The sequence below is a fragment of the Scylla paramamosain genome, chromosome 27, assembly GCF_035594125.1.
Source record: "Scylla paramamosain isolate STU-SP2022 chromosome 27, ASM3559412v1, whole genome shotgun sequence".
NCBI lineage: Eukaryota > Metazoa > Arthropoda > Malacostraca > Decapoda > Portunidae > Scylla > Scylla paramamosain.
The window spans coordinates 7,642,501-7,670,255 of record NC_087177.1 but is presented as its reverse complement, the minus strand read 5'-3'; the positions used below and the strand labels follow the sequence as shown (position 1 = coordinate 7,670,255).

The 27,755-nt window shown below is 43.0% G+C and overlaps 1 protein-coding gene across 1 annotated transcript in view; it reads right to left on the bottom strand.

The window, feature by feature from the left end:
• LOC135114120 (nephrin-like) overlaps nucleotides 1-27,755 on the bottom strand; it is a 56,454-nt gene that overhangs the window by 22,529 nt on the left and 6,170 nt on the right. The window contains exons 4-9 of the mRNA XM_064029830.1: nucleotides 26,666-26,852; nucleotides 26,072-26,187; nucleotides 25,421-25,523; nucleotides 20,089-20,240; nucleotides 11,097-11,232; nucleotides 8,328-8,473 (exon numbers count right to left, since the gene is read on the bottom strand). Of these exons, the coding sequence (XP_063885900.1) occupies nucleotides 8,328-8,473; nucleotides 11,097-11,232; nucleotides 20,089-20,240; nucleotides 25,421-25,523; nucleotides 26,072-26,187; nucleotides 26,666-26,852 (840 nt within the window). The remainder of the gene's footprint in view (nucleotides 1-8,327; nucleotides 8,474-11,096; nucleotides 11,233-20,088; nucleotides 20,241-25,420; nucleotides 25,524-26,071; nucleotides 26,188-26,665; nucleotides 26,853-27,755) is intronic.

The following is a 27,755-nucleotide window of genomic DNA, read 5'->3' as shown; positions in this document are numbered from 1 at the left end:
TAGTGACGCTCCGGTGGTGGTGGTGGTGGTGACAGCGTGGCGGGTGAAGCGGGACAGAAACGAGGTGTCGAGAGAGAGGAGGAGAGAGAAAAGGTAAGAGGAGGTAGTATTTCGGTATTTCGCTTGTAACTTATTATGGATTTCATTGGTTCTACGACTTTGATGTTCTAATTAGATGGTTGTTAATGAGGCAATTATTGCTCCCTGGTAATGAGAGCCTTGACGTTGCTTAATGATCGAGGTTGTATAAATTTCAGTGACTCCGGTATGGCAAGCCACATCACGTAAGCCAGCCTTTAATAAAGTGACTAGCCAATTTACAGCCAACGAATGTACTGGTAGAATACATGTGCTTTTCAGGTGACTATTCGTAATCTTACCAGCTTTGATGTAGAGCCTTTCTATTGCTTGATTAACTAATTCTATCTCAGCTATTACGAAATTGTTAAATACTCTCCGTGCTGATGTTCTAAATGATGACAGTTTAACCAGAATTAAGTTGAAAGGCCTGGAATTTGTAGTTTCAACGATAACATAATTCTTCAGGATAAACAACAACTAGTAAGTTCACGGAAAAGAATTTTGTGACGACACGCACCTCCACAAACAGCAGTCTCTTCCTAATAAGAGAGTATGATCACACTGGGTGACTCGCATGGCGCCACACGCACATAGTTGCACCTCAATAGTTACGTGCCTGCTTCCACGCCTAATATGACACCTCTGTTAGATGCAACGCTGTGGCCGCTGAATAATTTCCATCATCTGCTACAGATATACGTATATGTATATATACACTTCATGAATGGAAGACAAAGATTAGTAATGCTTTCTTATTTCATGCACAGCTGCCTCTACCTCGTCTGCGTATGCCATAATTAAGTTTCATTTCTACTTACTTACTAGGTTGCTGATATAAAAAATCAAGTGTAGTGCTTGAATCCAGGCATCATTCTACATGTTCTTTCATCTTGACATTCGGTGAAAAATTTGTATTGCAGAAATGACCCAGTTTTACACAGCATACATGTTAGCTGGTCGAATCCTAAAGTTGATGTCATACCTTGGTTGTTTAATCACTGACTTTGAGTCGATATACATAGTAATTTCTTTAAAAGTACTTCCACATGAAGTAAATTTTATGACACTTCTATAAACATTTGTTAAAAAATGGATTGAAATAACATTAGTTTAAGACAGCATTTATATCAATTTAAAAAAAAAATTCACGATCTCTAGCACTGTTACGAGGAAATAAATGCGTTATTTTGAAGAGTGAAACGTATGTATGTGTGCATGTTGCCTCGCTTTTATATTCAAGTGTTTTGTTGATGTTTTATTTTTTCATTTATTTATTTATTTTTATGGTTTTGCTGTGCGAAACCAATATAGTCAGTTTGGTATGTAAACTGTTTTGGGTATACATGACAGCTGTTGGGAAGTTTTCCAGGCTAGCCCAAGCTCGGGACCGATATCAGGCCTTCTGTCTGTGATACCCAGTGAAGCAAGGAAGCATATACTTAAGAATCCTCAAGCAATTCTGTAGCGCCTCCGAGTAGAGGTTCTTGTGCGATAGGTAATCACCAGGAGACTGACCGACCCTTTTACCACTTTTAGCAGATGAAAACCGTAAAGGCGTTTTTGCAGTCTCAAAACTTGAAGCCGAATTCTAGCATTAAAAGTCTTCATGCACACCGGCCCAGGTCTTCATATACCCAGGACTCCCATGCATACTAAACTGACATAAGTGCTGCTTCATTATCTTATCTTGACGTAAAGTAACACGTCATCATTTTCTTCACAAGAGGAAACAACTTTCATAATGTTGCACATCTTTCTGAGTGTCAGTGTTCCTCAATGATAAATTACTCTTGTGAAGACGCTCGCGAAGTATTCGTACACGTATCAACACAAACACCACTTCACTTGCCTTACTCTGCGATAGCCATGACTGTCGCTGACCTCGTGATGCTGAGAAGTCTGGTATAGTTATTTATAATTAGTAGACCTGTAACATACTTTATTAATTTTCATTTTTTTAGCGTTTTCCTTCATTGTAACATTATGTAATATACCAAGAATCAATCACATGTAAGGAGAATGTTAATACATTGAATGACGTAAGATTAAGTTTGAGGAACAGAAGTAACAAAACACAGTCGGAGTGGGAGCAGGTTACTGTACTTCTTACTATGACGTACGTACATATCGCACATGGCTTTCAAGGCGGCCAGAATTATTCCCTCTCATCCTAAGCACTTCATTACGTTCAAGAATATATCTCTTAGAATTCTAATCGTAGGTATTTGTGAAATCAATAAACACTATTATCGTCCAATTTCCTTTTATCATCGTTAGGTCACACAGTTTCACCGCAGAACAAGTGCTTCGCCCACTCATTTGTGGGAGGCGGAGGGTTAAGCCGGATGCCACGCCGCACTGGTTTAAGGCGTCATGGCGCGATCTTGCAGCGTGAAAGGAGACAAGGACAGATCGTTTCCTTACGCGTGGTTAAATCAATCAGGGATTTTGGGGTTACAGTGTGCTCGATCCAGACTCGTCCTTGCTGATTCTCTGCCTCCTAGCACACACTCACACACACACACACACACACACACACACACACATCATCATCAAAACCTCCTAAATCCCGAGTTGAAAGCTTCCATCACCTTTATGAGGGAATATGGGAATTAGTAATGACCGAAAGGATTGGCCTTATTTAAAGCAGATTATTGTAGCTAATTGAATTAATTAATTATCTGATAAACAGGTCATCAACAAGTCCTTCATGAGCGACGGTAATTTGTCTGCCATCATGAATCTGTGTGCACGACCTGAAAACATGTCCCTTGCTGAATATACTGACGTAAATTTTGTCACCTCCACTTTACTATTCCCACCCACACAATGTACAGCCATGGTCGATAGTCGAGTAGCACAGCACGCTAACTTTCTCTGTATTTCACGCTTTCTCTCACTCTAAAGCGTTCTAAATAGCCAAGAATGTATCAGATGTCAGGTTTTGTTAGCGTGAACAGATGTGGACGTAAGACTGATGAAAAACGCAAAACTAAGTGTAATTGTTTGTGGCAGGTTACTTTAATTGTGACCTCTACTTTATCCTCTCTCGCAACGCTACCATATTACCTTCCCCAAAACCTGTATTACTTTCCCCTCCAGACTATACACATCTGTCTCAAATTACACAGCTCTTAAATACTGAACGCAATTTTCCCCAGAGATATCCTAGAGACAACGCCCCCATCGCAGATTGTAAAGCTTCCACCTAAAGACTTTATTTTTTCCCTCATTGTACTTTAGGGAAAAATAGATGGCATGAAGTTTTCGTTAGGCAGCCAGGGCACGTGAGCGGCTGGCACGTGGGTGTTTGTGAGGCTGTGGCGAGGCTGTGAATTATGTGACTCGCTTACTGCTGCTATTATTTTTACAGGGATAGAATAAGTTCACTGTTTTGCTCATTCACCTCTGGCGCTGTAGTTTAGGTGAAAGGGTTAATATATGAAGCGAATATAGTAGTGAAATATAATGAAGTAAGGGAAGTTCATTTTTTTCTTACATGCACCCGACACAGCATGAATCTATAACACAGCTTGCAGGTGCTCGACTGAATATGAAGAAATACAACCTTTTGCATAAAGAATAGTTGACAAATAGCTTGTAGTGTCGGCGGCTTCAGGCTTTCTCTTCTCCCCTTGTTAATAATGTCCTGTAATATAGACGGAAATGAGCTCTGAGGCATATGCAGCATTTGTACTACGACTAAGAACACAAAGGTGCACCGCTACTATTTCCTTGCTGAATAAGTAATAATGGTCGTATGCCTCAAGTCCCACAGGTGAATTTTTCCCTACAAATATTGCGCCTACTTGAAAATTCCCCCATTATTAATCTGTCATGGGAAATTACATAAAATTAAGTTACGGAGCTTTTTCGTACAGGAATCTTCATGTGGGAGAATTTATTTAGGTGAAATATACAGTGATCTCACCCAAGTCCAGTGAATCTGAAGTCTATTACTGGAATCGGAAATAACACATGGATTCATGAACCTCTTTATAATCAGAACTTCACAAAGAAAAACTGAAAATGTGACGGGGGGAAGGTGCGTAGTTGTCTGATATTGATGTATTCGAAACATTTTGTACAATACAGCATTATTTCCTATAGCAGTTGTACATACGAACGTTATATGCACCGGAAAGCCACTAAAAGCAGAGTGAAATGTGCAGTATTCACCGTGCTCCTTTTTCCTTGTTTACTTTAGTTCACACGTGGCTTGCAGTAACTGACAACTCACTCGCTGGCTGACTGACAACTGACAACCCTGATGCACGCGTGACGTCATTGATAAAATAGTCTATAAGGTAATTGGTATGCGTATTAATTTGAATTGTGTACAGCCAAATGAAATCACCCTCATCACCATTATTGTAATCATCATCATCATCATCATCATTATCATCATCTCTATCTCTTTACAGCCTCCCTTCACTAGTGTCAGGGAGTACGAGCAAAAAATGACCAGCACCATTACTATGTTCATCACTATTGCAAATAACACTATCAGCAGCAATATTGACAGTAATGACGACTGTAACACTTGTCACCACCACCACCATTATCACCAGCACCTGCTAATACAGTCACCACCGCCCGCATCATCACCATTTTCACTATTAATTCTAAACAACAACAACAACAACAACAACAACAACAACAACAACAACAACAACAACTACAACAACAACTACAGCCACTATCATCATAACAACAGCCACCACTTTCTGCGCCTCCTTTCCCTCTTTCACTTCCTCCTCCTCCTCCTCCTCCTCCTCCATTCACCATAACTTTGACATTTTACGCCCCCTCCCCTCCGCCAGGTATTGAATTTCTGGGGGGCTTCTGAACTTTGTGGCTGTGCTAGTAGTGTTATTATTGATGTTGATGAAGGCAGGAGGCTCGTGTTGGATACGAATAAAGTGGCCGTCACCGAAGTAGTAGATCTTGCTGTGGTGGTTGTGGTGGTAGTGGATGTAGTTGTGATGATGGTGAAACAAGCAGACGTTACATAGATAGTGGTTATGGTGACTGAATTTGAATTACTGGTGATGAGATGATTATAGTTGTGGTAAGGAAATGGTAGATGGTTATGGTGATATTGTTTCAAGTTGTGATGATAGTGAAGGAAATGGTTAATAAGTAGTTAGGGTGACATTGTTTGAAGTGTAGTGGTGAAGTGATGGGGATGTTTATAGTTGTGATGGTGAAGGAAATGGTAGATTGAAATGGTTTAATGATGTAGGTGATGGTGAAGAAAAGAGTTGGTAGATAGATGGAGTAACATACTAAATAGTGGTGAGGTAATAGTGGTGAATATAGTTGTGATGGTGAACGTGGTTATGGAGACAATATTCAAAGTAGTGATGAGATGATGGTATTTAATATATGTAGCTGTGATGATTATGGAACAAACAACAATAGGTAGCAGTTGTTATTGTGATGGCAATATTTCAAACTGTGATGAGGTGATACATAGTGATGAATATAGTGAAATAAGCAGTAGGACGTTATAATGATGGTATGAATCGTAATGATGTGATAATTACTACACCTGTGATGAGAGCGCTTTACGATTGTTATAGGAATGGTAGCAGAGAAGGTTATGGTGTTGATAATGCCAATAACCCTGATAGTAATGGTCGTTAGCTAGTGTGGAGGAGAGAGAGAAAGAGAGAGTGGTGGTAAGGATGAAGTGAGTGTTGGTGTTGGTGGTAGTGGTAGTGGTGGTGGTGGCGGTGGTGGTGACGCCAATGATCAAAGCAGTGATCAAAGGGACGGCGATTAAGGTTGAGTGGTGGTGGTGGTGGTGGTGGTGGTGGTGAGCATGTGGTGGTGGTGGTGGTGGTACTCAGGTGAGGGGTGGCGCGGGGATGGTTGGTCAGCCGCTGGGACGGTGTTGCTTATAAGGTTGATGGATCGATTGGTTTGATGTCTAATCCTTTGACTGCTACGGCCGCTTCTCAGGCTTAGCAAAATAGTCTGGTGAAGGTTTAGAGTATAATGTTGCCAGGCATCTCTGACAGTAAGATGAGTGATGGAATAGTTATGAAGAAGAAAAAGGAGAGGAAGGAGGGAGAAGGAGGACGAGGACGAGAAATTTGTTTGTAGTTAAATATATTTACTTAAAACCGTCTTGGGTTACGTAGGATATCACTGACAGCAGCATGAATGATCGAGAAGTTAAGAAGAAGAGAAAGAGGAAGAGGAAGAAGAAACTTGTATGTAGTTACATATTTGCTTAAAATTGGCTTGGTTACGTAAGACGCGATTGACAGCAGAATGAATAATCAAAGAGTTAAGAAGAAGAAGACGGAGAAGAAGAAGAAACTTGCCCGTTCCTTAAAACTTGCTTGAAATTATCTTGTGTTACTGAAATCTAACAAGTGTTATGGCCCTGTATTCCTAAACATTTCAGGACTGTATCTCAATTTCCTTTAACAGCCTGCAGTGGAAGTTAATGAAATTTTCAGCGATGTTTGCGTGATTGTGATAACAGTTTGATTGCCTATGCACCATCAAAACGAAAAACAGCCATTAAAACCCGAGCAATTATCTCTGTGACCTGTAAAAATAGTCCTGTAGAAAGGGAACAAAGCATTTAAGAACAAGAACCACTCTCCCATTGCCAGTCCAAGGGGAAAAGAGCCGTAACAACCCTGGCTATTGGTGCAAGTGGAAGGGCAAGTTAGCAGGAATAGAGGTGGTAGCTTGTATGCCACTGACTATGATGGCGATAGGATGATGGTACGTAATTGTGACTAGAACTGGACGAGATGGTGCTGTAGGTGGCCTTAGCGCATTTAGCGTGTGTGATGACGATGATGATGGTGATGTAATTGTTAGCAGTGGTGATGGTGGGTATGGTTATTCATGTTGTGGTAATTCCATGGTGATATGAGTGGTTGCTGTGGCAATGTTAAGGATTCGGTTTATGCTGGATGATTGAGATGCTGTATTAATGGCGTGTTTACTGTGAGTGTTGTGGGGGTGTGGGAGTAACTGGGTGAAAGTCATCGGTGTGTGGGGTAATATAATATTATTTACATTGTGGCATATATTCTGGAAGGTAGAGTGTGGGCTGTGCGGGCTTTCCAGAAATTAACTATATGGAGGGAAGCGAAGGGAGGCAGGTCAGGTTATGGGAGGATGTGGAGAATATCCGGCGCGTGCTGGTGAGCGGATGTGGGTTTTTAGGCCTGGCACGAGGATGATGAGAGCTACAGGTTGTGTTTACCCATGTCCCATTACGCTCTGCGCCACTATGCAACTGATTCATGTTTTGATTTCTACGCCAGTGAGTGAGGAATACATTACTGTGAAACACCACTTTTACCGACTGTTGTGCCTCCGCGCTGCGAGGTTGCTGACTCAGACTTTTTTTCCCCTCTCTCTCTTTCGGGAAAATGAGAAAGCGATCCGTTGTGTGGCAGCAATCGTTTTTTTTATTTCCCTCAAGATAAAGGCAAAAATGATGACTCAGCAAGAGTATTCAACGGAGCCCAAGAGATGTGTTGTCTCAGTGCCTCGCTCAATGGCGAAGTAGCAAAGTCATGAATAGCTGTTCCCTGTTGAGAGTGGGTTTCCAAGTGGCCAGCGAGGTCAAGTGGTGAACTTAGGATCCTGTGTTCAAGTCTGTGCCACGGCTGGCTGATTTTCATTCGTCGTCGAATGATCTACTGTAAGTTCACCAGCAAACTACACTCGACACCATAACTTCAGCTGTGACTTTGATTAAGTGAACACCATGGGACGGGACAGACCTTCTACAAGACACGACTCATAACTTAATTATAGACAGAACAGATTAGGACGGCCACCAGCACCTTACTGCGCCACTGTCCGGAGAGAGAGAGAGAGAGAGAGAGAGAGAGAGAGAGAGAGAGAGAGAGAGAGAGAGAGAGAGAGAGAGAGAGATGGGGGGGGGAGATCGAACTGTAGGGCACACCGCGTGTCTTTTCCGTGACGGTGAGGTGGGCAAGGCCTCGGCTTTGTGTTGAGATGACACATTCATCATCATACATTTTACTGGGATTTAATAATGCTGCGTCTAATCCTGATATCCCTAGAAAGGACTTGATACCTGTTGCACAAAGTAATTCATAGTGTGTGTGACCTTTAAGTCTTCCGGATGGGAGGAAAATATTGAAACCCGAGCAGTGTGCGTGAAGCGGGCAAGGGGAGTGGGCTGAGGAGACCGGGGGAAGAGAGCTGCCCTATTCACACGATGGGATGGATGTACTTACGCTGAACCACCAGGCGGGAGGCCACGGGCGGGGCGGAACCAAGCGGGCTGCGGGAGTGGCAAAAATACACCCCGGTGTCCCTCACGGAGGCCGCCTCGACGACCATCCAGGCCACGCCCACGCCGGAGCCCAGCCCGCCTGCCTGCCTATGGGGAGGAGGGAGGTTATGTGAGAGGTGATGTAGTCGCCATTACTGGGACACACGCTGATGGTGCACGCGAGGTGATGGTGAGGGCAAGTTGTTGTGTTTATAGTTTGATACTTACGTGCAGGTAATATTGCGTAAGACTGAGCTTTATATATTCTTAAACGTTTCATTGTTATAACTCAACTACTTTTAACAGGTGCTAGTGGAAGCTACTGAACTTTTTAAGTGTGTTTTCATGAAGACTAAGTTTCATAGTCGCGCTTCCACTCGATTATTTTTAATAAGCTGCAGTGGAAGTTATCATGGTTTTTAAATGTGATTTCATGAATGTAAGGAAAGTTTAACAAAAGTTCTGCACTGTCAGTGGAGAAAATTAACCGTGAAAACTAGGAAATTTATCATAATGCCTTTTGAAAAATAGTTCTTATGAGAGCACAGTGCATTTCAGAGTAGGGGCCTAAGGCCCGGTTCACACTAGTCCGTTTTTATGGATTCCGTCTCCGTTCACTGTCCAACAATGACGTCACAAAAACGGAGTCCGTACTGAGCGGAGGAATTCACTGCCGTTTGCGTATCCATGTTTGTCCACATGGCCGCGCGGAGGAAAGACCTCCTCGACAATGAATTTGTATATTTCTTGTCACCTTGCTACTCGCAGCTGACGAAGAGAGGCCAGTGAGGAGGAGAAGAGTCATTTATTGCACGGTAAAGAAATATAAGTAACTACACGCTAGTGAGTCCTGCAACCCACGGTGGGAGCAGTAGTGTCTGCTGTATCAATGCACGGTGTGGTGGAGAGGGAGGCTATACTAGTATTTTCCGGTTGTCTGGTTGTCAGTTATTAATACACTGTCATTACCACAGCTGCTGAGTGGTTCTTCTTGCTTTTCTGAAGTTTGTTGGGCTGAGACCTGTCCAGTCCATCCATGCGCTTGTGTTTACATGCTTTGCGGTGTTGCTGCACCTCTTGCTGGGAGCCCAGTCACTCCTCTTTTTCAATGAAGTGTAAAAATGTTTAATTTACAATATAGCATTATTACATTAAAGAGCTGTAATTCAATAACGTTTTTCATGTACTTGAGTATCATACCAATACTCATATCAGTACGTGCAACACTGTGCCCGTCTCTCCCTACAAAGTTAAACTTGGTTCATCTCTTCCGCTCGACTGCGTCCGTTCAAGCGGAGGCAGAAACGGAACCCGGTTCCCACTACAGTCGCTCGAAAGGAACGGTGGTGATGTCATTGTTGGACGGTGTACGGAAACGGACTCTGTAAAAACGAAGTACATAAGAACAAAGAAATAAAGGAAGCTGCAAGAAGCCATGAGGCCTACACGTGGCAGTCCCTAATTAGTGTAAACCGAGCCTAAGACATGGTGATACATGCTGTTGTGGGTGTGAGGTGGTGATGATTGGGGTATGGCAATGCTCTATCGCCAGTGAAGTGATTATCTGACGTAACGAGATTGTAGTGATGCTGGTGGTTTGAGTGATATGTTGATGCTACTGATGTGGTGAGTGTGTGATGACATTTTGATGGTATAATGATGGTGTTAAGGGTAGCGATGATGCAGCGTATGGTGGCAAAATTGTGGTGGTGTGGTGGCGTTGTGGTAGTGTGGTAGTGGCGTGAGTGCTGTGGTGGTATTGTGGTAGTGAAGTAGTGGTGTGATGGTGGGAGGAGTGTTGTGGTGGTGTTGCGGTGGGTCTGTAGTGGTGTGGTGATGCAGTAATAACAAGGCAGTCTGGGAAATGGCGATGTGGTGTAACTGGAACCTCACGTACCACTAAACGAATAAAAGAAGTGCGAGTCTTTTCTTTCAGTAAGACGGTTTACTGCTAAAAAATAAAAACAATCTTTTTGTGGACGATTCAAGGGAAAGAGTCATAGAAAACGTACTAAACAATTCCAAACGAAATATTATGTTGTACCTAGTAAGTAGAACACATGATAAAAATAACTCCATTCTTGTTAAACGGAGCCTTATCGATCCAACATTATATAAAATCATCGTTTATTTATGAAGACATGGTATTTCAAAATGTTAAGTTGTTTTGATATTTAAAGAGAGAAGTGCGTCGACCCAAAACACGCCTTCTACTAATGAAGTCCGCGGGGCACACCCTTCCTTTATTAAGGTCTTTGTTCTAGACAGGTGCTTGCTTTGCTCACTTGAAAGAAAAAAAAAAAAGACATTCATTGTGAAGTAATGAAAACACTTCTAAGGCTGATTAAATTTCTTATTACCAATAATAATAGTGAGTTATGTGATAATGTTTGCATCAGATTAATTGCAATCACGCGTATTGAACGTACTGCAAATATTTGTGAATTACTAATTACTAGGCTTCCATTCGTCTGTAGGGAAATCACTTTACTGAGAAAACTCGAAATGAGAAGGCAAAGAGAAATTTCCAAAAACAGATGATCGCTGAAATGAAATGACGCGAGACGTGACGTGAATGCGTAAGTGTGACAAATGTGACATAATGGTGTTGGTAATGGCGTCATGACGTAGATATGACGTGCCGGTGTAAATATAGCGGGGTAGTGTAATGATGGCCTGCCACTCTTGTCTAGGGGCCATTGGGGACTAGGGGTTGGGGGGGGCAGCTCACCTGGGCGGCGGGGGACTGGCGTCCTTGGTCCAGGTGAGGTGGGGGGAAGGGTTGCCGCGGGAGGAACACTTGAGTCGCACCTCCTCGCCCTGCTTCACCTCCCGCCGCCCCAGCGCTGACACCTCCTCGGGGCCGTCTGCAGCACGCCAGAATAATGAAAGAGTGAGGAGGGGAGGAAGATAACAATGGGAGACGTATAATTAATCCCCAGCATGTTGTGTAATTATTTACCTCGATAAGAGAAATATATTATTTCTTGATGAAGGCCATAGTTAAGTATGTGAATAACACACACACACACACACACACACACACACACACACACACACACACACACACACACATTACCCCGCACCTTAACAACAGAGGAGCGGAAAGCACCACATTTCAACAAATAGATATCATAATGTCTTCCTTGATCTTTCCTCCGGTCATGTTTCACTGTATCCCATCCTCCCAACATTTCTCCTTCTTTATCACCTTCCCTCTGACCTGATGGACATCATTCTCCTTATCTTCGTCCTGTATGCGATCGGTAAGGAGATTAAATACTTTTTGTCTTCCCATTCTCGTCATTTCAATGCTCAATGCAGTCGCGTCTGTCCTTCCACTCCTCGCCTCTCCTCGACTCATATAGGGAGCAACACGGGCTTCCCACACACTCTTGACACTCCTCCGTCACCATTAGAAAAGCCAACTCAACAAAAAGTCCTCCGGGAACTTAGCATAATATTTTCCTGAATTCAGCTTCGCGTTCCGCTTTGAATTATTGAACCTCATCCAAACTTAATCCCTCCTGAGTGGTTCGATAAAATCCAATTCACATCCCGAAAATCTGATTACGCCGTAAAACATTCAGCCACTCATTCAGCGCGTGCAGCCCCTCCCCCTTTCTCTCTCTCTCTCTCTCTCTCTCTCTCTCTCTCTCTCTCTCTCTCTCTCTCTCTCTCTCTCTCTCTCTCTCTCTCTCTCTCTCTCTCTTAGAGATCCTCCAAGAAAAATGTTGAATGTGAGATATTTATTTGAAGCATGAAAACGGCCCGAGAAAGGCTGTCCGGATTGAGCCGAATAAGCCTCGCCAAGTATCCGAATATAGCTGCATGTACCCGGCCCTGAATCTTCCCTCCGTAATCTTTTTGCATAACTCAATCTCTCTCTCTCTCTCTCTCTCTCTCTCTCTCTCTCTCTCTCTCTCTCTCTCTCTCTCTCTCTCTCTCTCTCTCTCTCTCTCTCTCTCTCTCTCACTGGTTTCACTCCTAAAATGATCTTCCGTTTTCTCTCGGTTCTTGCTATCTCTCGGGGCAATCATACTGAAATATACTTCGCAGAAAAAAAAGAAAAAGAGTTCGTGCATTTATCTTCCTGTCCATTCGTCTTCATGATAATTTTACATCGCAGCAACATCCTCCGCCACGCTTCAGGATGGAAAAAAAAAAGTCCGCTATTTGGTATACAACTTTGTTACGCAATTTCCCGAACGTTTCCTCTTCATTTGCCTCAAATACTTCTTACACGGCTTTCATTCTCAAGCTCCTCCTCTTGTTGAGAATCTGTATTGACGAGATTTCTTCTTCGGTTCTCTCAATCGCTTCGCGCAAAACTTTTGGCGAGAAATGTTGGCTTTGCTAATTCCAGAAGCGATTTCCACATGGATATACCAATATAAAAAATGCAGATGTTTCCAGACCATTCTGGGAATCTCTCTCTCTCTCTCTCTCTCTCTCTCTCTCTCTCTCTCTCTCTCTCTCTCTCTCTCTCTCTCTCTCTCTCTCTCTCTCTCTCTCTCTCTCTCTCTCTCTCTCTCTCTCCTTCCTCCCTTCCATTGGTATTTCAAGTCTTTTACGTGTAAGGTACTCAAATTCCATCTGTGCTAGCCATGAAAGAAAAGTCTTAGAAGAAATAAAACGTAAAAAGTATAACAGCACGAGAGAGAGAGAGAGAGAGAGAGAGAGAGAGAGAGAGAGAGAGAGAGAGAGAGAGAGAGAGAGAGAGAGAGAGAGAAAAGGGGGGGGGAGGGGATGAGGATGGGTCTTTCAAATGTCTTTTTGCATATTACATTATCTTTCTCTCTCTTAAGGCGAGGCGTAACTCGAACTCGCTTAAGTGTCTCCGATAAAACAGGTCGTTCCACTGAGGCGTGAGGACCGCGCCGCCCGCCATCACCCGCCCCGGAATGGTCCATCAGCAGCCGTGCTCCCGTGGGCGGCGACGGCTAAGGAGGCAGTGCTAGGGCGGGTCGTGCTGCCTAGCGTTGTTGGCAAGTAGCGGTGCAGGGACGGATGGGAACGCTGATGCATTGTGGTAGATACGAGCGGCGGATAAATGGTCTGTGCCACAAACTGTGGTGATGCATTTTTGTCCCGTCTAATAATAACATATATGAACACTGCAGCAGACGTGAAACCAAAGCCGTGTCAGTTTATCTATGCATGTGTGCATGCGTACGTATGTAGCGCGTCACGTCACAACGCACCCATAGTGGAGCGAAGCGAGAGATCATTATATATATATATATATATATATATATATATATATATATATATATATATATATATATATATATATATATATATATATATATATATATATATTTATATATATATATTAAGAAATTTGACAATGTAAAAATAAAAAGGGAAAGAAAAAAAAGTGAAATTTCTTTAATATTCGGTTTAGAGAAGAGCGATCAACTGCCACAGCAAGAATGGATCAGCCAGCCAAAAAAGAAAAAACAACACTTTTACCTCTGTCGGCGTGCTCTGGTCATGCCAGCCGTGTTTTTCCAGCTCTGTCCACTTACCGCTACTTCTCCATATTTTTGAGTGCTAATTACTTGTTTTTTTCGCTTTCACGCCCAGGCAACCATTTCTTCCCAGTTAATACTCGTTTATTCCTTCCGAACGCTTTCTAACATTATTTAATTGTATTCACATTTGTACGATAAGTATACACGTTTTACCAGAATTTAATCTTTCATACGCTGTGTCTGTCATTTCATTAACACGACGATTCAAAATCTTACTCGTACACACTATCACTCACACTCATTGATTCACACTCATTCACTCATACTCATTTACACATTCACTAACACTCATTCACTCATATTTTTTCACCTACAGATGACCTCACAGATGACCTCACACACTAAGTCATTCACTCACAGATACCTTCATTCACTCATACACTCATTCACTCACAGGTATCCTTATTCTTCCACAGATAACCTCATTCACTCACTCACCCATTTACCTACACACACACACTCATTCACTCACAGATACCCTCATTCACTCACACACTCATGCACTTGTCTCACTTGTTGGGCTGCTCGCTTCACCACCTCCTGGACCCCTCGACCAATTATTGTTCGCCTGAATCCCTAACCAGGTTGGTCGTGCTCTTCTGCCTCTCTGTCGTGTTTTCCTGCAGAGTACGTTTGGTATCATGGACCTTTTATTGCCTCACTTAATTATTCCTTTGTATCCACAAGAGGAGCGTTAGATGATCTGCAAATATTTCCTATGCCAATTTCTTTCGTGTTCAACCACTTTCATGGCAGCATTCCCCGCGTCGTCTACTTGTTTTGTTTTTGCATGCTCCTTGAGTCTTTAGCATATTGTTTTCACTTGCATGCGATGATTGTGTATGGGAAACTGTATCTGTTTGTGAAACACTTTACTCTACTGCTGCTGTTGGTGCAGCAGCAGCAGCTGCTGCTGCTTTTGCTATTGGTGCAGCAACTGTTACTGCTGCTGCTGCTGCTGCTGCTTTTGCTATTGGTGCAGCAGCTGTTACTGCTGCTGCTGCTGTTGCTGTTGCTGCAACAGTTGCTGCTGCTACAACTGCTGTTACAACAACAACAACAACAACAACAACAACAACAACAACAACTACTACTACTACTACTACTACTACTACTACTACTACTACTACTACTACTACTGCTACTGTTGCTGCTATGATGCTGCTGAATGTTATAATGTTGGTAATAACAGTAATAATGATGATAATATAATAAGAATAAGAACAAGAATAAGAATGATAATATTGATGATGATGATAATAATAATAATAATAATGATAATAATGATAATAATAACAATAACAATAATAATAATAATAATTTTATTATTATTATTATTATTATTATTATTATTATTATTATTATTATTATTATTATTATTATTATTATTAACATTATTATAGTAATAACTGATAATGATATTTGTTATTGTTATAGCAGTAATAATAATAACAATAACATTAATAATCAACGTTAACAATTTCTCGTTTTTCCTTACAAATGGAATTCACGGAAGGTGTTTTGCGCGTCATTTTTGCAGAACCCTTGTATATATTTTTAACAGGCAGTGTGTGGCTTTTAATTCAGTTGTCCACACGTTCCACCTTTGTAGTCGTAATCACATTTCTCCCGTCGTGTTTTCTATTACTTTATTAATTTTCCCTTGTGTCCCCTACCAATTTTACCACCGCACTGTTCTTCCCGCTGTGTGCTCCCACTCTATCAAGCTCTTTCCACGAATAGTCTCTCTCTCTCTCTCTCTCTCTCTCTCTCTCTCTCTCTCCTTCGTTGTCAAGGGTTCTCAGTGGCTAATGCTTCCCTCACCAGCCATCCAGACACACATGCTGCTGTCAGTCTTCCTTCAAATAGGGGGAATACTTGTCGCGTTCCACTGGACACTGCTCTACTAAACCGCCGTCCTTCATTAAATGTTGTGCGTAACTTATGTCATTACTTTTCTTTCCACTCTCCCCTTCCCTTCGTTCCCCTTCCCTCGCTGCAATCTTTTTATTCTCATTCCCATTCCTCTCTCTCTCTCTCTCTCTCTCTCTCTCTCTCTCTCTCTCTCTCTCTCTCTCTCTCTCTCTCTTACTCTTTTTTTTTTTCTCTCTCTATGGTATCCGTGCACGTTTCCCTGCTATTTTCAGGCTCGAATTTCCATCTTCCGCCTCTCACGTAAATTTAACCCTCTCCTAATACACTCCTTTTGATCTCCCTTCCATCATCACGCATTCATTTTCTGCCTCTCTGCCGTGCTTAGTATCTTAACAGAACATCCTTCATCATGTCTCCACCCTCTTCCCTCTAAATCATACATTCCAGTAATATTCACCTCATCACCTTGTCTTCTCCTTGCTCTCGGTTATTTTGCTTCATACTCATAAACCCTTCCCTATTTTGCTGGATGTCTTGATTCGCCTCTCTTGTCACCGGGTCTGTTTGGTCTCTCCTCCCGTCTCTTTGTTCGTCTTCACCAATATCTCCCTACTTTTCTTCTATTTCCAGTGTTTTGAACTCGTAAAAGCTCTCAAAAGGTCTCATTTTCCTCGAGAATAGCTAATTTTGCTTCATTGTGTAGACTTATCCGACTAATTTTTTTTCCACCCCCGTTCCATGAGCTCGCTTCAGTTCATCAGCCGGCAGACCCCCTGAGGAATCCAGTCCGTGCTGCATGTCTCTTGTTTTCAGATTAGGTAGAGCCAGTTATTACCCGCCGCTTGTTTTTTTTTTTTTTTTTTTGTAGGCCAGTGCGTACATACTAATTCGTCTTTGCAATCGTTTATTTTTTTATTTTTTTATTCTGAGAGCCAAAAAAATGAACGATAATCTTTATAATAATAATAATCATGCTGCTGCTGCTACTACTCCTGCTGCTCCTGTTGCTGCTTCTGCTTCTTCTTTTAATCATAGTACCAGTGCTTGCTATATTTTTCTTCACGCTTTTTATGTACTTTGCTCACACACACACACACACACACACACACACGCACACACACACACACACACACACACACACGCACACACACACACACAGTCAAAGGCGTAATGCCGTGCTGCGGTCCCTCCTTTGTTCTAACGTAGTTTGCGCGTTTTTTGTGGTCCCTTTTTTTTGAGGGGTACCTAAAAAATATTGCTGCCACTCATTAGACAGTACCCAGCCCGCCACCCTTCGTTGCCACTCACTTTTTTTTTTCCCCGTCCTTTGTTTTTGTTCTCTCCTCAGTTCACTCACGTCAATTTATCCCGCAGTCCGCGCAGAGTAACGACGTAATATCGCCCGCCGCCTTGGTATTCATATCAATATCCAGAATCAATCTTTTCCAATCCCTTTGATGTTCACAATCTTGCGTTCAATCCATCAGAATTTCACTGGCAATTTTCTTTTGTAGTTACGTGTCGGGGAGAGTACACACACACACACACACACACACACACACACACACACACACACACACACACACACACACACACACACACACACACGCACACACATATTCTGACCTTCCCCTTCCGTGTCCCTTCCTGCATATTTTGTCCTTCGATTAAAATTAAAGCCACTCTTTCTCCACCTAATTTATCGGCCCGCGGTTCCCTGTTCCTCGCTATTCCTCACTCCGCTCTTTTTGTCTCTCCTCAATTATAGTTTGACTTCACTTACATGAACCCAAACTGCTGTCCTGGCATACTCGAAACACCTCTTCTCTTTTCATTCTTTTCTTTCCTCCATTCTCTCTCTCTCTCTCTCTCTCTCTCTCTCTCTCTCTCTCTCTCTCTCTCTCTCTCTCTCTCTCTCTCTCTCTCTCTCTCTCTCTCTCTCTCTCTCTCTCTCTCTCTCTATTTGTGTTCGTTTGCTTGTCGGTCTATCTGTCTGTCTGTCTACGTCAGTCTGTTTCTTTTTCTTTCTTTCTTTCTTGCTTTCTTTCATTCTTTCTTGCTCTCTAATTTCTTCCTTTTTATTCGTACTTTCTTTTCTTGGTTAATTAATTAACATTCTTTCATTAGTTATTTCTTTAATTCATTCTTTCATTCTTTTTTGTCTGTGATTCTCTCTCTCTCTCTCTCTCTCTCTCTCTCTCTCTCTCTCTCTCTCTCTCTCTCTCTCTCTCTCTCTCTCTCTCTCTCTCTCTCTCTCTCTCTCTCTCTCTCTCTCTGTGTGTGTGTGTGTGTGTGTGTGTGTGTGTGTGTGTGTGTGTGTGTGTGTGTGTGTGTGTGTGTGTGTGTGTGTGTTCATTTATCAATTTAACTGTCCGTCTATCTATGTCTGTCTTTCTTTGTTTCTCTTTAGTTCTTTCCTTCTTTCCTTGTATAATTAATTAATTAATTAACTCATTAATTCTTTCTTGCATTCAGTTTTTTTACCTTTTAGTCTGCATGTCCCTGCCTTCAGCGCTCTCTCTCTCTCTCTCTCTCTCTCTCTCTCTCTCTCTCTCTCTCTCTCTCTCTCTCTCTCTCTCTCTCTCTCTCTCTCTCTGTCTTTCTCCATCTGCTACATCTAACAGTCGACGTCCGTCTGAGTTTCCTGATTTTTCCTACAAGACTTCTGGTCCGTTTCGTGTCGTCAACGCAAGTTCCTCCGAGTCTTAGCTTGTTGTTTTTATCCGACCGATTTTCGTTGCCAATTCCCTACGGATACGGTCACCAGTCGGCGCCGTCTTTCCCTACTTCCCTCTCCACCTTTCTTGACCCTTTACCTAGTTTCTCTCTATTTCTCTCCCTCTCCCTCCTTCCCTTTTTTTTTTCTCCCATTTTTTCCCCTTCGCCTCTTTTCTTTATTCCCATCCTTTTCTCCAAATATCTCTTCTTCACACTATGACTTCCTTTCTCACATTCTCTTTTCTCTTCTCTCTTTATCTTCTGTTGCCTCTTCCCTTTATTTCCTTCATAACGTTTTTTTTTTCATTTTTTCTATGTCCCCTTCCTTCCACCTAGTCTCTCTTTTCCTCCTTTCAATTTCTTCCTCCGTTCCTGCTCCTCTTACTTCTTTCTTTCCAATTTCTCTTCCCTTCTTGTCTTCTCTTTTTCCTGTTTCTCTTTCTCTTTTCCTTATTTGTTTCCCTCTTTTCCAACTTCTTCCTGCCTCCTTCCCTGTTTTTCTTTTTTCTATTCCTTAATCTTCTTCCTCATCTTCTGAATTTCCTCCCTTCATACCTCTCTGTTTCTCTTTTCCTCCCTTCCTTTTCCTCCATCCCCCTTGACCTGTTTCTCTTCTCTCTTCCTTTCTCCTTTCCTTTGTCCCTCCTCTACGCATTTCTCTTCCTCACCTCACTATCTTCCCTTCCTAAGTCTCTGGTTCTCTCTCACTCTCCCTCCCTCTCTTCTTCTCCCATTTCTTCCTCACACCCTGACGCTTTTCTCTTCGGTCTTTCTTGCTCCTCTCCCCTTGTCTGTGTTCCGTGCTCTCCCTCGCTCTTTGTCCCTTTGCCACAGTGCCTCCCTGCCTCTCTACCTTCTTTACTCCCTCCTTCTTTTCTTCCGACTGACTTGAAACTGGAGCAGGGAAAATAAAAATCGTCCCCATGGAACATAGCGTTGATTAAAGAAAAACATATGACGCCCTTAAGGAACGACAGATGCATCCAGGGATATGAGACGCAAATAAGGGATCCTGGGAGAGGTAAAATTCCTCCAACTTCTTAATTCATTCCGTCCTTAGATAAAAAAAAAAAAAAAAAAAAAAGGATAAAAAAAGTCGAAGTCCCAGCATGAGAAAAAGTGATAAAATTAAACTCCATTCAGTATTATCAGTCAGAAATTACGTTAAATATGGCGGGTTTTTTTTTTCCCCCCTTGGTGTTTATCTAATACGAAGGCTAACAGTGTCCATCGTGAAACTTCCAGATTAAAAGAGTAAAAATCTCAACATGTAATAGCGATGAGATTAAACCCTTTAGTATTATCAGTCAGAAATCACCTTAAATAACACTGATGTATATATATATATATATTTTTTTTTACTTTATTGCTTACTTAATACGAACACTAACCTTGCACATAAACTACCTTGAAACTTTAAGACCAAAATACAAAACTCTCAACGTGAAAAACAGCAACTATAAAATTAAACCCCATTCACTATTATCACTCAGAAATCACCTTGAACAGCGAATTTTCCACCTTACTATTCAACCCAATACGAACACCAACCATGTACAGCAACATAAACAACCTTGAAACTTCACGACTCACACTGGACGTCAAGGTAGAAGGAGGCGTTCGCTGCCCCTCTCTTACTGTAGGCGGTGACGCTGTAGTGGCCCAGTTGTGTTCTATTGACGCTTGACATTTGCAGCATTTCCCCCGTGGCCTGCAGCGTCATCCTCTCGTGGCGCCAGCGGTACCTGCGACGAAACGGGGAGAGAAAGGGGAAAGATGTACTGAGTGGAAGATAAGATAGGATACGAGGGTGAAGTATTAAGGGGTAAAAGGGCTTGATAGTTATGAGAGAGAGAGAGAGAGAGAGAGAGAGAGAGAGAGAGAGAGAGAGAGAGAGAGAGAGAGAGAGAGAGAGAGCCCATGGCCTAATTACAACACAGTGTTGCTATTAAGAAGACTTGTGTGTTGCGGTCCTCTAGTGTTACGGGAGATTAAGCGTTAACATTGCGGGAAATGGGACCGTGCAATGTAAATGATAGCGTGGGTGAGTGTTGCCGAGAGAGAGAGAGAGAGAGAGAGAGAGAGAGAGAGAGAGAGAGAGAGAGAGAGAGAGAGAGAGAGAGAGAATACAGCTCAAACGAAATCAATTATTGTCCTTAATACGTACAAATGAGGAAAAATACATCAGGTTAATGTCGAGCGCTTGCCACGTGTGAGACAACGAGAAACCTTCCTTCCTTCCTTTTCACCCGTTAGGAACTACCTCTCTCTCTCTCTCTCTCTCTCTCTCTCTCTCTCTCTCTCTCTCTCTCTCTCTCTCTCTCTCTCTCTCTCTGCCTTCCCTTCCTTCCTCTTCTTCCTTTCACGAACTGGTCTCTCTCTCTTCCTTTCTACCTTCCTTTTCCCCTCACGAACTGGTCCCTTTCTCTTCCTTCCCCTTCCTCCTCACGAAATGGTTTCTCTCTCTCTCTCTCTCTCTCTCTCTCTCTCTCTCTCTCTCTCTCTCTCTCTCTCTCTCTCTCTCTCTCTCTCTCTCTCTCTCTCTCTCTCTCCCTGCCCATCGTCACCTTTTCCTTCCCTCTCCAGTCCCTTTCACGAACTGGCCTCCCTTCCTTCCTTCCTCTCCTCCCCTCTTGAGCTGGTCCCTCCCTCTCCCTCTCTCTCCCTAGCCATCGTCCGTTCTCCTTGTCCCCTTGTCGCCCTCCACCTTCCCCTGGCCGCGGCTCCTCCTGGTGGTGATATATTTACCGCGGACTGGAGCGGCTCCTCTGGTAATCACCTCAAGTTTAATATCTCTCATAAATTGGCCCCGAGCGCTAACGGGACCACTTTGCCCGTGAGTTAGGTGGGCCCGGCGACCACGGAGTTTGGCCGACCGGTTGGGGAGGTCCAGGGGGAAAAGGGAGCGTTTTTGTGCCCAGCTAATTATGTCTATTTTTCTGGTAGTTTGAGCTTGTTTCGGAGGGCAAAAAGATGGGGAAAAATGAAAGATTCGGTAAAGTTTAAGGAGGAGTATGTTTATGTGCAGATAAGTCTCCGGTTTCTCTGTCTTTACTCTTTCTGTCGCCACTGCTGCCGCCGCCACGACTGCAGCTGTCACCGCCACCACTGTTGCTGTTAAAGTTATAGCAAGGAAAGGAAGAGAAAACAGAAAAGAGAAAGAAAAGAAGGAGATAAGGAAGGAAATGACAACCGCAACGACAGTAAGAAAACAGTATAGCTGGCAATGATAACAAAGAACAGTTGCTAGAACAAGAACAGCAACAATGAAGATAACAAGAGCTAGAACAACAACCAGCATAAGGGTAAATTAGCAATGGTGAGAACAACAACAACATCAACAACAACAACAACAACAACAGCATCAGCAGCAGCAGCAATGCCAGCCCTCTCATACGCCTTGCTGGGCTCCCTTGTTTTCCTATGTATTCCAATGCGCCTCTGTCTCGATGCGTGGACCCCTGTTGACCCTTGACCAGCAGAAGGTTCCCAGGCTCTAAAGGGACAGACGCCGCGCTGCCTCTCTCGCCACATTTCGTCGTGTGACTAATTTATATGTAGCCGTCTAAATAATATATCTGTAAGTCACCACAATATATATTCATTTGTTGCGCCAGTACTTAACAACAGCAACAACAACAATGGTAATAACAACAACAGCAACAACAACAATGGCAATAACAACAGCAATAACAACAATGGCAATAACAACAACAGCAATAACAACAATGGCAATAACAACAACAGCAATAACAACAATGGCAATAACAACAACAGCAACAACAACAATGGCAATAACAACAGCAACAACAACAATGGCAATAACAACAGCAACAACAACAATGGCAATAACAACAACAGCAACAACAACAATGGCAATAACAACAACAACAACAACAACAACAACAGTGGCAATAACAACAACAACAATAACAACAACAGTGATAATGATAATAATGATAATGAAACAATAGCAACAAAATGATATAACTAGCAGTATTAACAACACCATTAATTAGGACAACAATAACAGCTAGAACCACCACCACCACCACCGCCGCCACAACAACAACAAGAACAACTAAAACAGTATGATAATTAAACCAGCTGTATTAATAACAGCATCAACAACAACAACAACTAATACTTCTACTGCTACAACAATAACAAAATAATAAAATCAGTAATAATAACGATATGAACAACAACAGGGATTAAAATAGCATGACCACCTCCACCTCCACCACCACCACTACCATCAATAACAACAACAATCATCATCATCATCATTATCGTCATCAATATCACAACACAATAAAAAAAACACCATTCTTGCAGTTTTGAGAGAGAGAGAGAGAGAGAGAGAGAGAGAGAGAGAGAGAGAGAGAGAGAGAGAGAGAGAGAGAGAGAGAGAGGGGGATGTCTGGACGTGTGCGTGCGTGCGTGAGAGGCAGTGATGGACCGGAACTAGTTGGTGTAGCAAGGTAAAAGTAATCCTTTATATAAGTTGCCGAGGAATGAAACGCACAAATCCTCCTGACATCCCGCTGCTCGATTTTAGCCGTGCCCTACGTATTAGTGCTGGCTGGGGGAAGGTAACGCAGCAGGAGGAGGAGGAGGAGGAGGAGGAGAAGTAATATGGAAAGGAAGAAAAAAGAAGAGGAAGAAGAAAAAGAATGATAGTAATGGCATTAATAATAGTAATAATAATAGTAATAATAATAATAATAATAATAATAATAATAATAATAATAATAATAATGGAAAAGAAGAAAAGGAAGAAGAAAAGGAGTACAGGAGGAGGAAGAGGAGGAGGATGAGGATGGAAAGAAGAGGAATGGGGCGGAAAAGAGAGAGAAAAAGGAAAGTACTAGCAGAAACAAAACTGTAAAAATAGAAAAAAAAAAATAAGAGGAAAAAGAAACAGAGTAGATGACAGAAAGTGAAAGAAAGAGGAAAAAGAAAACAGAAAAAGAAGAGGAAGGAGAAAAAGGAGCAAAAAGAATCATGAGCAAATGAAAGAAAAGGAGAGATCAATTATCATGAAAGGAATTTCATGATGAGTAGCAGTGGGTCATTTGCAGCACAAAGGCAGAGGACGTACATACGAACATCACTCCCCGCGAACCCTTCCCAAATGGACGGATCCTGGCCAAGTTGTTATGAGTGGTGTGAGTGGCGTGCAGGGACTCGGGTTCACGTGGCCGAGGGATCATGCTTGTAGTTGAATCCACACCACATAATTTTATAATGGGAGAGGGTCGATAGAAACGTAAATAATAGAAAAATGTACGAGAGTGTGTACCCTGGTTGATGGTGAAGTGTATGGACGGATGGGACGGGTGGAGAAAGGTGGCAATGGGGGGGGAGCTCCGTCACGGTGTTATGTTATATTTGTTCTGCATTTAGTGACGCTCCACAGCCTCACGCAGCCCGTCACGCAGTGCTGCAGTGTCGCGTATTGCCGCTGCCGTCGTACGTTTGGAGAAGCATAGAAAACAACTCGGATCTAGGCTTGCAAATCCTTATAAAAAAAGGATTGTTTCGCCACATCCACCGCACATGGAAGAGTATTTACTAGCGTGGAAAAATGTATACTTTTACATGTCTCTCATGAAAAGAATAGATTGCCCGAAGGCATAACAAACTGGAAAAAAAGTAAAAAAAACTGTAAACGCCACTTCCGTCAGAAAATAACGAAGTGTCTACAATAAAAATCCTCAGCTTTGGGAGTGCTGTCATTTTTTTATAATCTTTTAAAGGGATATTAAGTGTTCTGGGGGAAAATAAAACCTCCGGGATGGAATTCTACTGTAGTGTCGAAACTGAGAGAGAGAGAGAGAGAGAGAGAGAGAGAGAGAGAGAGAGAGAGAGAGAGAGAGAGAGAGAGAGAGAGAGAGAGAGAGAGAGAGATTACAGACCTTCAGGCATAGAAATAGAAATAGGATATTACTACAGCTTTGGATATACATAGATAGAGAAACAAGAGTATAAACCTTCAGATACAAATACAGAAATAATACAAATACAGAAATAATAGGGCTTCAGATACAAATACAAAAGCACACCTTTACATATCAGCAGAGAGACAATTAAGTTATTGGTTTGAGGAACAGTCTCGTGTGATAACTGTACGTAAGCGTGGAGCGGCGTGGCACAGCGTTATGTTGCGCTGATTAAATCTACTAGAGGCGCGAGTAATGAACGGCGCAAAGCCATGAATAATTATGAAGACAGGGCAGATAAAAGAACGGCACAATCGGAGGTGAATAATAGTGAAAATTAATCAGGGGAATTGAAGAGTGAAGTTGTCGGCGCCGAAATGAACGATGAACGACGCCCACTGAATGAATATGATGAGTCTGGTATGATTTGCAGCAGTGATGAGGCAGATGGAGCGAGGCAGGTATAATGAGATACGTGTGATGAGACTGATGAGGAAAACAGATGTGGTGAGATAGATGCTGCAAGGTTACTACTTTGATGAAGTTCTGTTGAGGAAGGTGAGGTGGGCAGGTGTTAAGAGACAGGTGTGGTGTCAGGTATGGTGAGACAGATGGTATGGTGTCAGATTTGGTGAGGCAGGTGTGGTGTCAGTTGTGGTGAGATGGGTATGGTGTCAGGTGTGGTATCAGGTGTGGTGAGGCAAGTGGATGGAAAGGATGTAGTAAGTGTCATTTCATCGGATCAGCAAGACAGGTGTGGTCAGTCAGGTGTGACAAATCCGGCACGGCAAGACATGGGTAGCGAGGTTGTCTGAACCTGGCCGGGTGGAAAGAAACAGGTGGAGTGAGGCGGGGACAGAGAGGCACGGGCAGCGAGGCAGGGAACGAGGCAGGTCTGGACAGAGAGGCTTTTCCAGCTCAGGGCAGTGGGACAGTGATATGCTGAGACAGGTGCAAAGAGGCAGATGTTAAGGCAGTACCTGACGGGCCCCGGGTTGGCCAGAGCGACAGCCTTCACCAGTAAGTCACTTCCCTCCGTCACGTTGATCCTCGTCGGTGGCTTAGTGACCCACAGCGGCGCATCTGTCGGGAGGATGGTGAAGGATGGCCATCAGCAGTTCAAGTCGTGGTGGGGTTTTGCTGAATATTCTGGTGTTCTAAATTTTGTGTGACATTATCATATTACCTATGGGCTTTTTTTTTTATGTTTATATCTTTGTCGTGCAATCTGATAATACTAACTGGCGATCTAGTAGGAAAGTGGAAAGTTAGCACGAGTGAAATCTTAGGAACTGAAATGACTGAAAATGTGTGTGTGTGTGTGTGTGTGTAACATATTAGATAGAATAGGCGGAAGGTTGAGGCAGTGATGCAGTGAAAGTAGTGAAGGTAGTGAATTAAGAATGCATTATAATACAGTTTCAAAGCTGGTAAATGAATTTCGGTCTGCCCTTGATACTTGGAAATAGGTTAGCAAGGGTTGAGATGTTGAAGGTGGAGGAGAGAGATATCGAGGGTGTAAGGAATGTTGCTATGTGTACATATCGCCCTTGACTGTGGTGCAAGGAATGTGGTAGAGCCTCAGCGTGGGCGTGAGGGTGCGTGCGGGGTGCAGGTAGAGGAATACTCACGCAGGACGTGGAGCGTGAGGGAGGTGGAGACAGGGGAGGCCAGCCCGTTGGTGGCCTCGCACACCACTGGTCGCCCGTTGTGCCTTGCCGCCGCCCGTACCACCACCACCTCGGACCTGCCGCCGACACGCCACAGCCTCAGTCTCTGCCACACGCCACCACACCCACCTACGCCCACCGCAACTCTCCCTCCCATTATTAAAGCGAAAAAGTAACTGGATCGTACTTAGAAAAAATGCGGCAAAAATGTTAAAAATCTTCGCTGAGATTCTGTCTGCAAGTAAAATCTTTATGGTTTTTCTTTTATTCGATTGTGAAAGGAAGGGCGTTCTAGCAAGGCCTCGGGTTTACGTGAGGTGACTGAAGCTGCCTTTTCCACGTCCGCTAAATATATATCCCAGGAGAAAATTACTGTTTTAGAAAGCGGGGGAATGCCAGGGTACGCCGCATTAGGACAAGGCAGGCACCGACGCTTCCGTAGCGGAGTGAACGCTACAATCAAATCTGCTAAGTACATCCGCCCACTAGAGGGATCTTAGTGCACTTAAGTAACACATGATACGAGAAAGAAAAGTAGCCAAGAGAGATCCTCACTTTGTAGTGAATCCCCTGAAGGCTGCCGGGCTGTGGATGATCTGGGGGTCCTCAAGGGTGACCCATCGAGACTTCCACGTGACATTGGAGGGCGGCAGGCTCGGCGAGGAGAGGCAGGAGAGGGTGAGCATCTTTCCCTCTTCCACTGAAGGCGGCGACACCCATCCGTTGACCTCCCACGGCGGGACTGAGGCAGAGAGAGAGAGAGAGAGAGAGAGAGAGAGAGAGAGAGAGAGAGAGAGAGAGAGAGAGAGAGAGAGAGAGAGAGAGAGAGAGAGAGAGAAAAAGTTCTTTGGTTTTGATGACACGTAGGCGGCACGTACACACACACACGCACACACACACACACACACACACACACACACACACACACACACACACACACACACACACACACACACACACACACACACGACAACGACAAGATCAATAAAAACAATAGTAATAATATTTGTAATGCTGATAACCAAAACAACAACAACAATAATGATATTGATAATAATTATGATAATGACGATAATAACATTGACTAATAACATTAATAATAATAATAATAATAATAATAATAATAATAATAATAATGATAATAATAATAATATAATAATAATAATGAATAGTAATGATAACATAATGCGACTAATAATAATGTTTTTTTATAAATACAATGATAAAGTTGAATAAGAATGAAAAGAAAGGAAACAAATATTGAGCTTAAAGAGGAAGGGAGGAAGCTACGTGTGTGTGTGTGTGTGCGCGTGAGAGAGAGAGAGAGAGAGAGAGAGAGAGAGAGAGAGAGAGAGAGAGAGAGAGAGAGAGAGAGAGAGAGAGAGAGAGAGAGAGAGAGAGAGAGAGAGAGAGAAAGCAGAGACAAAATATACACGGAAAAAGGTAATTAGACCGAGACTGAAAGACACATGAACACACACACACAAAGGAAGGTCCAGCGACAAGAGAGGAGCAGACAGACAGCTGGACAGACACGCAGACAAGCTGACAGTAAAGCAGGGACACAGTGAAGCCCGTGCACATAATCCCGTACATTTCCATCGTGTCATATGTGGAACAGTTGTTTGATGGATGGCCCGTAAAC